We start from the raw sequence: 17485 nt of genomic DNA on the forward strand, positions 1-17485 counted from the left end.
AGCAGTTTTTAATGTTTCCTTTACTCTTGTTATATGATCTCTGTGCTATATGATTCATGAAAAGAACAATAAATAAACTGTAAAATGTACAAGTATTTACACACAAGCATCCAAATATGGTTGAGACATGTAAACAGCAGTTTATGGGAGGTATGTGATATAACTAGGAATAGGAGTTGTAAAAAATTGACAATATTTCAAAAATTGTTATACTTTTACTACCCTCAAATTCAATTCTTGCAGCAGAATTTGAGTACAGATAAGCCTACTGGCAACCAACAGTACAACCCAATACCACAGTGATGTGGCCACTGTCAATGTGAACAAAGCAGTCAAGGTTTGGCTGTGCCACTGAGATGAATAGAAATGCAAACAGCATTAAAATTTGCTTAAACGTAACTCAATTATTTGGTTTCAGTATTGGTATAAAAGTTGAAGATTGAAAATTGATTATCGATTCCCAAATTACAAAGGGCAAATACAAAATATATTGCTACAATGATGATAATAGACCTATATTGCCTGTCCAGCGAGAGTTTTGTACCATTCAACGGCTCACAGTGAAAAAAAAAAAAGGATGGACAGCTGCATATTAAAAGTTTGACAATAAATAGACATGAGATGGTGGAAAATCTACAGCCCATGTGAGGACGATGGCACAGAATACAGTTTTGTTGCTGAAAAACCTTAAATTATTTGTAGGTCCTCGTGTATTATGGGAAGTTGTGGATGTAAGCCATCGGGGGTGCAGGTGTTGCAGGGAAATTATAGATCTGCGGTGTTGGACGCCATCAAATAACAGTTCCATCCTTGGAACGGCAGCATAATGGTTCCGTTCTTTGAGTTCTGTTGAAGTGTGTAACCACTCGCTCTGACTCACCGATGCAAACCACAGGTAGTGAAGAGCAAATATTGAGAAACTTAAAATAATTTGATTTTTTGAGACCTAAAATAGAGTTCTGTGGGTTCAAGTGACTTCATCAAAAATACACAAAGCAGTAGAAAGTTTCCTGTTCTGATTTCTGTGCTTTGGGACATAGTCATTTATAAGTTTCCGATCTTAAAGAGGTCATATCATGAGGAATCAAAGCTTCTTTTGAAATAAAAAAGCTACAGTAACTTTCAGAACTCAAACTGTCTATTTATATTGGGGAGGAAGTTCCTGAAAGTTGCAAAAAATGATTTGTTCTGAACTTCTGGAACTTTCAAACATTAGAAAGATACAAAGTCTAGTCCTAAAGGCACAGCAGCAAAAAAAAGTATCCCGTTTAATTCCAAGGATCAGAATGAGGGTGGAAAAAAAGTCATAAAGAACTGGTTTGACTGTTTTGTAACACAAGTAGATCTTAGAAAATTAATTATAGTGTTATGATGCGACCCCTTTAAATATTTGATAAGTGAAACCATTTTAAATACAGACTGCATTTTAGCTCATAATTTACATTTTCTTCATGTGTCTTTGTTTTAGACTGAAGGCATCAAGTTCATTTTCTGTTTATAGATTCACATGAACATCCTCTTGGCAGTTTGTAGGATCCGAAATGTCACGAGAAATGGCCATATGTGTAAAAATGAGAAGCAGCAAACCTGGATCCACCGTCGAGACATTCTCTCACATTTGATCATAATGCTTGCTTTTCGCATCTGTCTATTTCGTTTTGTCAGTCCTCACAAACATTTGTCTCTGTCTCTGCGGTGCAGCAGTCGGGCAGGACGACACGTGTCCCTTGTGTCAGTGGCAGCCGCATGCGCGCACCACCATGTTCTTGTATTTTTTCAGAATGACGTTGGAGTTGTCATCATAGTAGAGCACAGAGATTGCATGCAGTTTGGTGGGAGCGCAGCATGGCTTTGGAACGTTCTCTGGATTCATCAGATGGACCTGAAAAGTGGAGCAAGGTATTTTTTTACACTCACTACTGTGAAATAAACTTTAAATACTTTTTCTGTTTATTTTATAAAGTAGGACTTACCAGTGTCTGTACTATAGCATGATTAGTAGCATTCATATGGGCGTTTAGGGGAAAAGAGCATTCTCCATCACAGTAGTTTGCTGCATAGCCTTCAGGTGCAATAATCCAGTCCTGACAAATATATTTCAATCAAAAGGGATGTTTATTATTAATTTGTTTTATATCTAAATGACCACTGAAGGCAGATCCAGTATGTATGGAAGCCTGTTTCCGCCACTGAATAAAAAATAAAAAATAATTCTGACTTTATACAAACTCGCAATTCTGACTTTTTTTCACAATTGCGAGTTAAAAAGTTATAATTGTGAGATATAAACTCGCAATTCTGAGAAAGTTGGAATTGCGTAATATAAAGTCACAATTCTGAGAAATAAAGTCAGAACTGCGAACATATCAGTCCCCCCCCGCCTCAAAATTGGACTTTAACTCAAAATTGCGAGTGTATATCACGCAATTATGACTTTATAACTAGCAATTGCGAGTTTATACCTCACAATTCTGAGAAAAAAGTCAGAATTGCGACTAAAAAAGTCAAAATTGCGACATATAAACTCGCAATTGCGAGAAAAAGTCAGAATTGTGAGTTTTTATGGAAGCGAAACAGGCTTCCATAAGTATGAGATTTGGAATATTCAAATGTTCTTCATCTTTACCTGCCAGCCCAGTTCTCTGAAGCTGACGTACAGTTCATGCTTTCTGCAGGCGGTCTTCTGATCACTGCTGTTGTAATCTGCTATTCACAGAGAAGAGAGACGAAGAAGTATTAACGTCTGTTAGGTCACAGTATAACATACAAATTTAGTTCTTATACTTTTACAGTCAATTTGTCTTAAAGGGATCCCTTGTGAAAAAGAAGTGTGCTTAATTGTATTGAAATTTGTACTTCAAATGTTAAAATTATATTTTAAAAATGCACTTGCAGATAATATAATAATAAAATAAGTACACATTTAAAATGTGTACTTTGTAATAATATTACTGTAAGTATTAAAGTTAAATGTTGGACTTTAAAGTACATTTTAAATAATGTTTTAATAGTCTTTTGTTGCATTTTAAAGAAGTACACTTGTTTTGATGTGTTGACTAACACTAAATAAACCACATGTAAAGTACTTGATTATGATTTTATCTGTAACTGTGTTATTTGTTATTACAGTTAAAGTTAAATATTTTAAATGTTTAAATGACAACTTCATTAAAATATGAAGTAATGTGTAATTACAAATATATATATATATATATATATATATATATATATATATATACACACACACACAAATACATGACATGCAAGTATATTTTAATTTACCATAAATGCTTAGTCAGTACATCCAACAATACACTTTGTTCAAAGACAATAGGCGAAATTACATCTAAAGTTGTACCTACTTAAGTGGGTCAAAAAAGCACTCTTACATTCAGCTAATTGCATTTACTATACATTTAAACTATAATACATTTTCATTTAAGAAATTAACTTGCAGTTAAGTGTCTAAAAACAGTACACTGCAGTATATTCGTCTAAAGCATATTATTTCCATAATAAGTACTTTTTATAAAATAACCCAAATTGCAGAATGACAGCCTCACTTTTCACCTTCATTGTATACAATGGAAATAAATAGTGACTGAGGTTATATTTTTAGCCTTACATTGTCTTTGTGCTACATGTAAGAAAGAAAGTCATACAGATACAAAATCATTTGAAAAGTATTTTGTGCACTTTTAACCAATAGGATGCCTTAAAATCCCATAATGCAAAGTTTGTCGTAATGAAAGTTTGAAGTGAGCCTGCTAACCTTGTCAGTGTCACAACACATTTGCTGTGCAACAAAATGTGCCCAATACAAGTCACTGTCAACAACATTTACAGTTTGTTTCAATTATCTGTGCCGCCCCACCCTTGTGTCCTGTTAGCTGCATGTCAGCAGCAGGTAGGTTTGGGTTTTCTGAAGGGGAAGGTCATCTCTGGCACTGACTCTTGCTTTGAATTCAAACTCTGACACATTTTTTCCACTGGTGTGCTCATATGCACTTTTTTGGGTAATTTTTACTGAGTGCGGTGGAGTGGGAGAGGAGAGAGAAAGCTATGATATCAGTTCAGGCCAGCTGCAATCCCTTCCTGTTTTTTTGAGTTCCCGCCTCAAAGAGCAGCACTTTGCCCATCCATAGATCCTACTGACCAAAACAGTAGCAAGACATGCCATTCAAGACGAGTAGTTAGAGGAGGTGCCACCTCTACAGCATTCAATCAAACTTACCCCCCAATCCCATATACACCACACTTTTGCCTTTTCTGAGAATGTACTTGCTGTTACACTGTTTGTTTTCTTTTTAAATAAGCTGCTGAAGCCTCCCTAATGAAACCATACTGTAATTCATTACTGTAATGACATTATGATGTAAGTAAATTCAATTTACTCCTCTCGTAAAACAAAATAAAAAGATATGTTGATTCAACATGAAATGAAAATCTGTCATTAAATACAGCTAAGAAAAACAACTGATAAATACACGTTAGAATAAATGTTTAACACTTTAATTGTGTGTTTAGTAATGTACAGATGTGTGACAACAAATCTTTTTTTTTTTTTTCTCACTTACAGCACACAAAATTAGTTCCCCTAAGTTTGTACAATGAGCTCACATTTGCAGGAAACACATTGTAGGACATTAGATGGAAACCGCTCAAGGGGGATGTCTAAATTGCACTAGCTTATGACAGGGGTACCCCAGGGCTCGATACTTGGCCCCCTTCTCAATATACACTATAAATGCAACTTGGCCATCCTGGCAATTCCACGAAATATCACAGTCCATCTGGTTCAATAACACTAACAACATCCAAGTCATTAAGGAACCTGGTGGTAGAGTTTAATGAAGAGCTTAACATTACCCACTACATCGCTATGACTGCCTAGCCAGGCAGATCTGCATTCTTCAATGTCACCAAGATCAGAATTTTCCCTTGTTCAAAACCATTGCCATTTCAAGACTGGACTGCTGCAGTGTTTTATTAGGCAACCTTCCAGCTAGCACAACGAATTAAAATGATCCAGAATCCAGACGAGTGGTACCATCACAACTGGGCACCTTTCCAAAACATTCACACCCACTTGTTGGTGAAATGATCTTCGACACTCCACCCGAGCAGCTGAATCCCTTACAATAAGACACATCACTTCCCTGAGCACTTGATATGCAACCATCTATATTGCAGAACCCTCTGACACTCACAACACTCACAAATAATACTGTTCCTCTGTTGTCACCGCACTATATCTTTACTTATAAGTCTCTTATAAGCTTTGAATAAAATGATCTGGTAAATAAGTAGAGTAAATGAATAAGAACCAAACCCAGCTACTTATAATTAAACTAGACATTCTACAGATGCAAATGAATTATAAAATTTACACAAATACTTTTTTTGTGTCAAATGATACTTGATAATGCAGAAAGACGATTATTTAATTAAAGCAGTGGTTCTCGATATTTAGTTAGAACTAAGTTTTCATTGCATATTTCCTTGTGTTTAAAGTGCCCCTATTATGGGTTATGAAAGGTTCATATTTTGGTTTTGGGAGTTCCCAACAACAGGTTGACATGCATGCATTGTCAAAAAACACTTTCATTGTCTTATAATATGCATTTATTATTTGCTCAACGACTCCCAAACGATTCACTCAAAGATTCATTTTTCCAAACCCCTCCTTTGCGTGACACTAATCTGCGGTGACTGGTCTGATTGGTCTTTTCAGCGTTTGTGAGCGCAGTGCTGCTTTGTGTACAGCATTACCGGGGAAACAGCTATTTTTACTGCTCCAAAAGCGGCACCTTGTGGCAAAGAATGAATTTGCATTTTCATTCAGACCAATACGAAAATCAAGTTTTCCCAGGTCTGCGCACACAAGTGGGCGGGCAATATGCTAATGTTTCATGTTAACGTCAACATGAAATGGCTTGGGATTCGTTTTAAAAACGACTCATTTCAATGATTCAGAATCGACTCTTTTTTTTGAGAGACAATAACTTTATACACAGCTGTAAGTGAATGAAAACATCCTGCAAAGTTTTAAATCTGAAAGTGCACTGTGTTACACACTGCATGAAAAGTCATTTTCAAAAATCCATAATAGAGGCACTTTAAATATAATTTGATTATCTTTGAAATAGGTGAGCTTTTTCAATATAATTGCAAAAATCTTTCAATTAAACACATAAAATTAAACACATTTACAAAAGGGACAAATGTCATAAAATGGGGAAACCAATATTCAGCTAAAAAACGTTCCTTAAACATTGTCTATGAGTAATGTAGAGTAGAAATTAAGGCTGTAACCGAAACCACATGGTGAGTGTGTAGGCAAATCTCTGAGGTCATTCTAAGTACTCAACAATCATCCAGTGCTAAGGTGTTTCCCACTTTCTCCTTTATGAAGAAGGTTGTTCAGTCCACTGTTGATGCAACTGGTTGGCAAAAGCTTCCTGGTCCTAAAGCTGTCATTTTATTTGACCAGTAAATTTTCATGTTTGCACCACAGCCAAGCAAAGTTTGTCCAAACAATGGAAGACAAGGGCAACCCTTTTGAAAGCAGTCATAATTTCTAATGATGCTAATGGTAAATACTGTTGTACAAGTAATTTTCATGGCTGAAAGAGTTAAATATATTCTGTATTGACTGCAGATTATTTTAAATAATTTATCTTCAAATTATAGGTACTGGGTTTGAAGCTTGGAATATAGTGTGAAATCTCTGGCCTTTTTTAGCCCCCAAAGTAAGACCCCTTCTTGTATTTCTCTCACTCTGTCTGGCAGGACTAGGGTAAATATTTACTGAGATAAATCCGCCAGCAGGAGTGGCCCCCGAGCTCTCCCGAGTGGCCTTTTAGTCAGTCCCCCAGGGGGCTCCTTCCTCTCTGATCCCGAGCAGTGAACCTGTCTTACATAGACCCCCAACTGTGACATTTATAGTCAAGAATGTTCTACACCTAACCACAGGCCTGAGAATGAGGCCAAACTACAACCCAAGAATGGCAGATTTTGACACACTAGTTTCACACACACATACGTATGGGAAGTTGACATCCTGTGGTGTGACATGCTATACTCCATCTATTTTAAACAGCATTTTGCTATTTCATACTAAGAATATTGCACTTTTTAAAGTTGTTTGTCCAACTTCTTAAACGGGTTGATCTCTTGAAACCTTAAGAACATGTCTGGGTTATATTTTTCTCCAGAAATCTAAAGGCAAATAAATAACAAATGTAAAAAACAAAGCCATTTTTAGGATCAATACTTACTACAAATAATATTATGTCATAGTTTGTATTTTGTCTTGACTGCATTCATTACTTAAAATTACGAGAACTATAAACAAACACTGTAAAAACTGCATGTATAATGCTAATGGGTGTTAGTGTTTTATTTATTGTTTGTTTGTAAATTTTAATGATCTTAAAACAGGCCTTATCTTTATGCATAATATAATTTCTTGACTTGAAACTATTTTTGCGAGATTCACCCAAATATGATGCATCTGTGTATTCAGCATACATCAGAAAAAAACATTCACAGATAAACACTGCATTCACATACACCGGTTTTGTTTACCTCCGCCTTTTCTTTATTTACTGCCACTATTTACAGTCAAGGGCTCTTTAGGAGTAAAGCAGATATTTAGTGTGGAGTTTCATTGAGTGTAAAGGCCAGATTTGTGGTACCCCATAAAGCGCTTCTCTTCCTGCCTGTAAAATTTAATGCCACACTGTTACTGCTGTGAGTGTGTCTTGTGGGCCTCTGGCCTTCGAATGAAGACCGCTGCCTGCTTATCATATGTAGGAATGGCTATTATAAGTCATTTAAAGTGATAGTTCACCCCAAGATTAAAATTCTGTCATTTACTCACCCTCAAGTTGTTCCAAACCTTTAAGAATTTATTTGTCGTAGAATACAAAAGAAGATATTTTAAAGAGTGCTGGTAACCAAACAGTAGGTTGTAGCCATTGATTTCCATAGTATGAAAAAATAAATAAATAAATAAATACTATGGAAGTCAATGCTTTTCAACAATAAAGAAACTCAAGCACGTTTGGAACAAGATTAAATGATGACTGAATTTTAATTTTTAGGTGAACTATCCCTTTAAATATTGATTTGATTCTACTTAACAATTCTGATTCTTTAACAGGTCATTTAATATTATATATTTCTTTTTATTTTATTTCTTTTTTTTTACTAAAATTAACCAATAATTAGTCCTAACTACACACTAAATAAGATTTACTAATTAAAGGAAGTTGATGAATTAGTTTCTAATACATGTAACACAGTTGAAGCACAAGAATCACATATTGAATCATATACAATATTGTAGTACATTGGTCCGCATCAGTGAAAGAACACAGATGTTAAAGAACCGTTGATAGAAATAGTTATATTAGCTTTATGAGCTGTTTAATTGGACAGTTACAGCCAAAAACCGTCAAAATCATATGCCAAGACACACATGTGGTTTCTTGACCAAAAGACAAAAACATGGTAACTGCAACAAAATCTCAAAGACCCTCTCTCACAAAAAGCTTCTCCTTGGAGCAATTACACAATGACATTCCTGGTGGTGACGGCATGCTGGAGTAATGGACACGGTGTTCCGCATGGAATAACATCCATCCTGGAAAGAGCTGAGGCAGGGAAGCTGTCTCACCCCACTCTCATGATGACATGAAAGAGAATGCGAGTGCTGTCTGCATCCATGTGAAGTTTATCTCTCTTCCTGTCTTTCATCACTGTGGTTATTAAACCTCCAGCCCCAGAGCTAGCCGATGTCTAATTACACCAACGGTAAACAAAAGGAGGGTTGAGGGAGGGGGAGATGAAAAACCGCAGCTGGACAGTGCCGTGTTATTATAATTCTTTAAGCGATACTGTTAACGTGGTCAGGCATTTTAGCCCAGCACCTAATAACAGCTCGGAGGTAATTACAGGTCTAGTGCTGGGGCGGCACATACTGAGCTGAGCTAGACGCTTGTTAACTTCCCTCAGGCCAAAGGCCGGCGAGTTCCCCCGCACCTCTAGCTAAGCATTAGCGCTTAATGTGTTGTTTTGTTTTCACAGATCGCCAAAGCTTAATAAACAGTGTCAAACCTCTGATCACACGTAATGTGCTTTGCCTGAATTGGAAGCTCATAGAGAATTTTCAAAGGGTGAATCTCCCAAAATCTTTCAAGAGCATGTCAGGGTCATATTTTAGCCCAGATTCAAAAGAAAGAAAAAAAATTAAAAATTAAGAACCTAAATGTCCCGACACACAACATACTTGATAAGACTATAGATAAGGGTATGTTTTTAATTAATACATTTCCACCAATCATCATATCAGTGTTATTTTAGTATTTTTTTTTATTAAGATTTTATATTAGCTTTTATTTTTGTTTTAGTAATTTTGTCATGAACTTTTGTTATTTTAAATATGTAGCTTTAATTGATTTTTATTTCAGTTTTAGTTAAATTCTATTTATTTATTTAGCTAGTTAGTTAGTTTGTTTAATTTAGTTGAAGTTTTCCATCTAATATGTTTTTCCAGTTTTATATCGCTTAACAAAATTAATTCATTCAGTAATGTTTCAGTTGCAATGTCAACAGGGCTGTTACAGTTATTACATAATCACATGACTTCATCAGTGAACAACATGCATTATGATAACTCATTATGATAACATAACTCATTCTGGGTTCACCTTTTCACAAATATGATATATATTTTATGTACCATTTATTACATTTTAAATATACCATAATTGTTGTCATAATTACAGTTATTATCGTAAACTGTCATGAAAATTGTCAAAATACAAAGTAATGATAAATATTTTTATTAAAATTATTATATAATTAAATACTAAACATTATAATATTAAATATTATTTGTTATTAACTTTTATCTTGACTGTAAAATCGACACATTTTCATGAAATTCATTCCAAAAGTTATTTCATCAGTTAGAGAGCTTATAACCTTGTGCACTTGTGTCTCTCAATATGGGTCAAGATGCAGCGCTCACAGGCTGTCTTTTTGAAAGCTTTGATAAGAGTGTTTTCATATTGGAACCATATGCACTCTCAACACTGCCACAAGGGGAAGGCTGTCACAACGGCCTCGCAACTTCCTGCTCCAAATCTAAATATTTACACTCCAGACATCCCAAGTCGTGCCAAGGAGAGGGGTTGATGTTTTGGGTTACATAAAGTCCAATCTTTCAGAACAAATTAAGCAGATTTTCCTCATTAGATGGAACACGTAGGTTTAGAAGCTTTGAGTTTAGGCACTACTGTATAAGTGGGTGAATCTGACTTGCATATGGCACTGATGTAAATTATTCTCAGCAGGATATATTACAAACGTAGTATGTGTTTATGTCAATTAGTTGTATTGCAGTTAGGAACATGCACTGGCTTTCACAAACACAAATGTTTAAATTGTAGCAGAGAGAAAACTCTGTTCCTGACAAAAGAAATTTTTATATATATATATATATACACACACACATACATACATACATACATACAGTATGCATTATAAAACAACTCAGGTTCCAATTCAGATTCATCCAATATTGATTGTGAATTAAACTTATGAACTCATAAACCTGTGTTGTTAAATATACAGTTTTCACCTCAGGTCTTTCACGTTTCAAGGTCTTACATTCATAATTAGCTCTGGATTATGTGGGTATTAGCACTAAGCTTTCAGACCACCCCAAACCAGAGCAATAATGAGTAGCAGAAACTGGATTAGGACTGCTGTTCCTAGACTGTTTTTTTTTTTTTTTTTTTCAACTTAAAAGATTACTTATTTAATTAATAAAATCTTGTGCCAATTATACTCAACTGAATATGGGATACTTGGGGCTGATTCAAAGGCTCTAGATTTTTATTCATTTTTCATTTTAATTCAATGCACAACACCAGGGCTGGCGCCAAAACCATTATTTATACTAGCTGCATGTGCACTGTATTTTTCTGACACTTAAGTGGAATTTGAAATGAAAATGTATTTTAGTATACATTTTTATTTAATGAAGTTAGCTGAATTTTAGAGTCCTTTCTTTTTCACAAGAGGCCAAAACATTATTCTAATGAACTTATAATGTGTGGTTACTGTAAACCTTAGCAGTCAAGGGGCCAACTGAGTTTCCTTCAAATGTCTGTGCCATTTAATCAGTGTGTTAATAATCAGCTATAAACTTGACAGTAGCTGAACTGAAAGAGAAAACTGATAAAACTGTAAAGCATAGTGTTTGCATTCGTGTATGATGTATTTTTGTAGACCAAAACCCAGAAATGAAGATAGCATTTTAGCACTTCCGGTTTCGTCATCCTGATCTCAATCATTTTTTGAATGTGTTTTTGGTTAAATGCCTGAAATAAGATCCATGATTAACAAGTTTCAAATACAATTTTCATGTTTATGACATGAAATACATCATTAATACTTCCTATAGGGATTTTTGTGTGTCGACCCACAAAAATACGCCATCACTGCAGCAATCTATTGGTGAGGGCTGGTAAAAGACTTCAAATCAAGTCACGGGATGTCAGGCCTACATATGTGCTGCCTCTTAAATGAATTCTCGAAAGGATCTTAAAGAGATTTATTGAGTCCAGATTCTCATTATGCAAGAGTACAATATATGAAGATCTGGACTCAATAAAACTCATCAGATACAAAAACATCCTCAAACTATCCCAGGTCAACATCTTCTGAAGAATTAAAAGAGACTGTTTGGCTGATTTCTACCATAAGTGCATATTAAACTTCTCCTCTTTATAAAAAAAGGGGCTTAGTGCACAATATGGGAAATATCAATGGCTAACCTGTATGAGCTGATGCCTTAGATGCCTCCTGTGGACTGCTGGAGCGATTGCGGTTCGGTTGACGTCGTTTGCCCACTGACCGGGCAGTTCGGATACGGACTTCACTCACTTTGAAAAAGGCCACCATGAAAGGCTGCCTCTCTAAAGCGCCATCACGACCTACTAACCCCACTTCCTTGGGATTGATGCTCCACCCTTTAAAAAGAAAAAAGGAATATTGGTATATTCTTTGCCCATCAAACTGAACAGATATTCAACAAATGAGCAACAAATTAATCTTTTATTTTTAACCGATTATTTATTCAAGTTGAATTTGAAGGAAATAGCATTAATTGGAGATTTTAAATGGAACTAGCTACAGCGTTTATCTGCTGAAGTTAAACTCTTTTGTGATACTTTTAATATTCAGCAATTAGTAAATACTCCAACCAGTTTAAACTTTAAAAAGCCAGATAAATCATCACTTCTTCATTTAATTTTTACTAATGCACCATATAGATATTCAGTAGCATCCATTTATGCACGACATTAGTGATCACTGCGCAGTTGCAATAGTTGGAAATGCAAAATTACCTAAGATCAAACCTCTGATAATTATTAGGCGTTGTATGTCTCAGTTTAGTAAACAATATTTTGTTCATGATCTTGTTTAGCTTGACTGGGAGAAGATTTCATTGATTCCAGATACTGAGTGTGCCTGTAATTATTATTATGAAGTGCTCACCTCTATCATTAACAAACATGTGCCTTTTTAAAAATATTGTGTAAAGGGTCGAGATAACTCTTGGTTCACTTCTACATTATTAAAATTGATTCATGAGTGTAATGTCGCTTGGGCTAGAGCAAGGAATTCCAATCTTCAATCTGATTGGCTTTGTTTTAGACAATTACTTAATAGATACACAGTGATGATAAGGAAAGCTAAAGCTGATTACATTTTAAATGAAGCAACTCGTAATCTAAATAAATCTATTAAATTTTGGAAAAATATTGACTTCAGTTGTAAAAGAGGCTGCAGGACTTCCTTTATACATAATGGACAATCCCACACAAATCTTAGATAAAGGAGAGATTCTGAAATGTCTTAATAAACATTTTTTTGCTGTCGGATCGTCGTTTAAGGTACCTAAAATTTAGTTTTAAACCGTTTCTACCTGTCAGATTGGAAAAAAAAAAAAAAACCTCTTAAACTATTGGATATAAATAAGTCAGCTGGTCCTGACCAATTAGAACCACTTTTTAAAAAAATAGCTGCAGATTATATTGCTGCCACATTTATTTATAATCTTTCACTGAGTTTAAATAAATTTCCAAAGATATGGAAGTCTGCCTTTGTTATCCCATTGTTAAAAGGAGAGATCCTTCCAATATGAATATCTAATAGGCTGATTTCTAAACTTTGTATTTTCTTCAAATTCAAAAGGTTTTTGAATCTCTCATGTGAGCAGTTGACTTCATATCTTGTGGAACATGATATTTTATCACACAATCAGTCAGGTTTTGGGAAACAACACAACACAACCACAGATGCAACTAGTTTTAAATGATTTCATTGAGGTGCTTGATAAAGGTCATTAACGTGTATCACTTTTTATTGACCAGTCCAAGTCTTTCGACACTGTTGACTTTATACTAAAAATTACACTGAAACTAATTGTATTGTCAAATGACACAATCTCTAGGTTTGAAAGCTATTTAGTGGACAGAACACAATGTGTGCAAATGGAAGGCTATTCATCTGCATAATTGCAGATTACAAGGGGTGTTCCTCAAGGGTCTGTTTTGGGGCCTCTACTTTTCTTATTATTTACATAATAACCTTGATTTAATATTTGTCGTTTTAATTTAAATTTTTATGCTGATGACACTGTGATTTATTGTAGCACACCTAAATTACACCAAGCTGTGTCCTCACTACAGAGTGCTTTTGATGATTAACTATTACTCAAAACTTTACAGGGTACTATAATTGAGGTATATAGTGACAGAATATAAATATCTTGGTTTTATGCTTGATTACTCCTTATTTTTAAATCCCATGTTAATCGATTAAGGACAAGACTAAAGCTAAAGCTGAGGTTCTATTACAGAAATAAAACATGCTTTTCATTTGGGGCAAAAAGAAGATTAGTTTCTGCCACATTCATGCCAGTTCTTGATTATGGAGATATTCTGTATAAAACGGCATCTACCAAACTTTTATGTTCTTTGGATACTTTGTATTATGGTGTGCTTAGGTTTATATTAAATTGTAATGCGAGTAACCATTATTGTGATTTGTATAACAAGAGTTGGTTGGTTGTCATTATCAACACGCAGACGTAAGCAATGGTACCTGTGTATCTATAAATCCATTTTGAGTCTACTGCCTTCATATCTCTGAGTTACCAAAGGAAATGTAAATGAATAGGTTGAACTAGCCAAGAGATTGTATACTGTATAATACTTTGAGAAAACAATCATTCTCTTTCATCTCACTGGCAATTGCTTGGTTGATGCAGGACTCCTTGGAAATATACACACATATGAGTTAAACTCATCGTAAAATCATCTTACCACTGCTGGTCGCCACACTGATCTGTAGACCCAGGTTATGATGTGGACTCATTACCCAGAGATTACTAGTTGCTGTGATGTCAAACTCCAACCAACCTTCTTCAGCGGCCCACAACCTACGAGATTCCAGCAGAAACAGGTCGGCATCCCTGCAAATGAGCAAGTCCGTAGATCATTAACTGTTATAAATACTATATTTATAAGAATCAATGACCCTATAATCATTATGTATTATTCATTATTATAAATAATACATTACATTTATTTATTTATTAATTATTTTTTAACACCATGTCAGCAGCAAGGCTATATTTATGGTGAGACCAATGTGAACAACAGGAAATACAGTATAAATACAGTATATGGAATAAATGCTAACAATATGCATGGAAATAGTAAAAAAAATAATATGCATAAATGGTCACTTATATAGAAAATGCAAGTTTATACATGTTAAAAGCAATGAAATTACAACTGTAATTTGCAAACACATTGGCTTGTTCAATTAATACATTTATGAATTTATTTAAAAAAATTGTTTCCCATCTTGAGATGTTAAGAGCTATTTTATTTATTTAGTTAGTTAGTCGTTCCCCATTGCAGCTGTCACTCCTCTGTCGTGTGTGTCTTGTGTTCCCGCCTCTTGTGTCCTTATTTGGTTATGTTCCTGTCCTTGTTAAGTGTGATTATTAGTTAAATCTTGTCCAGCTGTGTTTGTCTTATTATCTATGATTAACCTGTGTATTTAGTTCATGCCTGTTAAGTTAGTTTTCGTCTGGTCTACTCGTTATTCCCGGTCTTCCTGTGTGTCTGCCCTGCCTTGCCTTGTCCTGCCCTGTCTGGTTTGGATTCATTAAAGACTGTATTTTGAGTTATCCTCGTCTCCTCATTCCTCCCTGCTGTGTGCACCGTGACAGCAGCATGTTTCAGCTCATCCTGTTGTCTTCTTCAAATATTCCTAAACATTTTCCAAGATTATTTTAAGACATGTATTCAATTATTTAAAAAAATACTAGTTTGTCAAATTTAGAGGAGCTTCAAGTCAGAGATTTCAGAGCATAGGCAAAAAGTTTGATCGCAGTAGCCTTACAGGGAGGCCTGTCCCATTATAGTAATTACACACTATGCATGGTAATAAGCATTGGCCAGGTCACTTCAAAGCTGTCGGTCACACAGGTGTTCTGGGAATGTCCCTGCAGCCCCTCGTTATTGCTCATTAATTAGAGCTGCTCTCTAAGGAACTCCATATGAGGTTCTTCCCTCCGGTGGTTCACACGTCACATTCGACATGAACTCATCGTACTTATGCTGACTCATACTGTTTAGTACAACCAGTCACACAGCTTCACCTGGGACGGGGTCCGAATGAGACCACAGGGGACCTGCCAACTCTAAAAGCGCAACTGTAAAGCCTCTTATAGACACATTAAATTAACCGGAATAATAAAGTCAGAAGTGTCAAGTGTTTTTTTTGGTTACATAAATCGTATTTATTGCCTCTGTCATTGGCTGCTGTTAAAATGGACCTATAGTTTAATAGCTTCACGCTGCCATTGCATGCATACAGGACCGTCTTCACATATGGCTTGGGAGGGTTTTCCACAGAGGCCAGATGTACATGAAAACAACCAGGGATTAGAATATATACAAACAGAAATGTAATAACTCTACAGTCATGGCAAGCTGGATTTTTTCATGGGGTATTGATGGATTGTCATGAAAACAAAACCTGATCTATGCTGTGATTTCAAAATAAATACAACTGACAGTGTTTAAAAATGCATCTCAGATTTCTCCAAAACAGTTTTTTTCCCAATATAATGAAGTATTCAAAGCTGCTTTGAATAAAAGTGCCACATATACATGTAAATACAAACTTTCTTATAATATTCCAAGTTTTTTTGCAATACACAAATTGTCCGTGGTTTATATTAGCAGTTTTCCAATGTTAGGTGATTTCCATTAACAGTGTGATTTTCACAAAAAAGTGATCAAGGTATAGTAAACTAGATCTATTTATATATATATATATATATATATATATATTTGGCATACTGTTTTCTACACTGTTAAAACAACTGTAGAATATGGCAGTCTGCTAGCAATCAATTTCAGACATACCCAAACAATGGAAGATGGGGAATGTTTGGATTTTGAATATTGGGATGATTGTCATTATTGCTAGTGGTGTAGAAATTAAACACGTATGACATATTATAAAGGTCCAGAGAAACAATTAAAGTCCGACCACTTGGAAAATGTTCTTACATGCTATTGTTTCTTTACATTTAAGGCCATGTGAAGCTTGGTGACTTGAGGTTCACTATGCTGCTGAGTTAGGTCAAATCGTCTTGCCACATGGGCTAAATTCAGCCAGATATACGTACAGCCCCTCTGCACCATCTCCATAACCAAGTTATTTTTTGCTTCATGGATTAAAGGCTTACACACTTCAGAAGTTTCTCTCAGCCATCTTGTGCATCTGCTTAGCTTAGCTATACCGCATTCCCCCAACCAATGTGTTTTTTTAAAGATCACAAACCATAAACACAGTAATTATGCTGTTACAACTTGACAAGTCTGCAAATTAATCTGTTTGTAAGCAAATACATTTTGCAAGCCACATGGGATTTACATGCAGAAAGTGGCATGCAGGGAAATGCCACAAAGCACGCTATAATTTGCACCTTTTTGTGATACAATGACTGGCGATGCATAATCTCAAGATATGACTGAAAATAAAAGACTCCCACTGCAGGTTTGTGGAAAAACAGTGTGTCCATTGTTCAACTCAGGATGTACACCAAATGAACACTTTGTGATAAACATTAGAAACTATTTGGGAGAGAAACATGTAGCTCATTGTGCCAGAGATTTTGGCTCTGGCCTTAGTTTTGTTACCAATTTTTTTATTTGGTGCCTTTTTCTGTAAAATAATAATAATGAAAAAAAAAAAAAAAAAAAATATATATATATATATAAATATATATATATATATATGGCTAGCATCACGGTCACATCTTATTGGTGAGTTTTGGACACTTTACTGGTCATACCATCTGCCTTTCTCAAGGAGA

The 17485-nt window shown here is 35.2% G+C and overlaps 1 protein-coding gene across 2 annotated transcripts in view; it reads right to left on the reverse strand.

The window, feature by feature from the left end:
- Window positions 1-3: 3 nt before the first annotated feature.
- Window positions 4-17485, reverse strand: part of bmp6 (bone morphogenetic protein 6) — a 42928-nt gene continuing 25446 nt past the window's right edge. Inside the window, exons 3-7 of one of the 2 annotated variants that reach the window (XM_058765144.1) lie at window positions 14409-14557; window positions 11853-12047; window positions 2627-2703; window positions 1974-2084; window positions 4-1882 (exon numbers count right to left, since the gene is read on the reverse strand). In XM_058765144.1, the coding sequence (XP_058621127.1) occupies window positions 1733-1882; window positions 1974-2084; window positions 2627-2703; window positions 11853-12047; window positions 14409-14557 (682 nt within the window). In that variant the 3' untranslated portion in view covers window positions 4-1732. Of the gene's footprint in view, window positions 1883-1973; window positions 2085-2626; window positions 2707-11852; window positions 12048-14408; window positions 14558-17485 lie in introns of both variants that reach the window. The other variant, XM_058765143.1, reaches the window with a different exon arrangement.

The sequence above is a fragment of the Onychostoma macrolepis genome, chromosome 24 (genome assembly GCF_012432095.1).
Source record: "Onychostoma macrolepis isolate SWU-2019 chromosome 24, ASM1243209v1, whole genome shotgun sequence".
Taxonomy (NCBI): domain Eukaryota; kingdom Metazoa; phylum Chordata; class Actinopteri; order Cypriniformes; family Cyprinidae; genus Onychostoma; species Onychostoma macrolepis.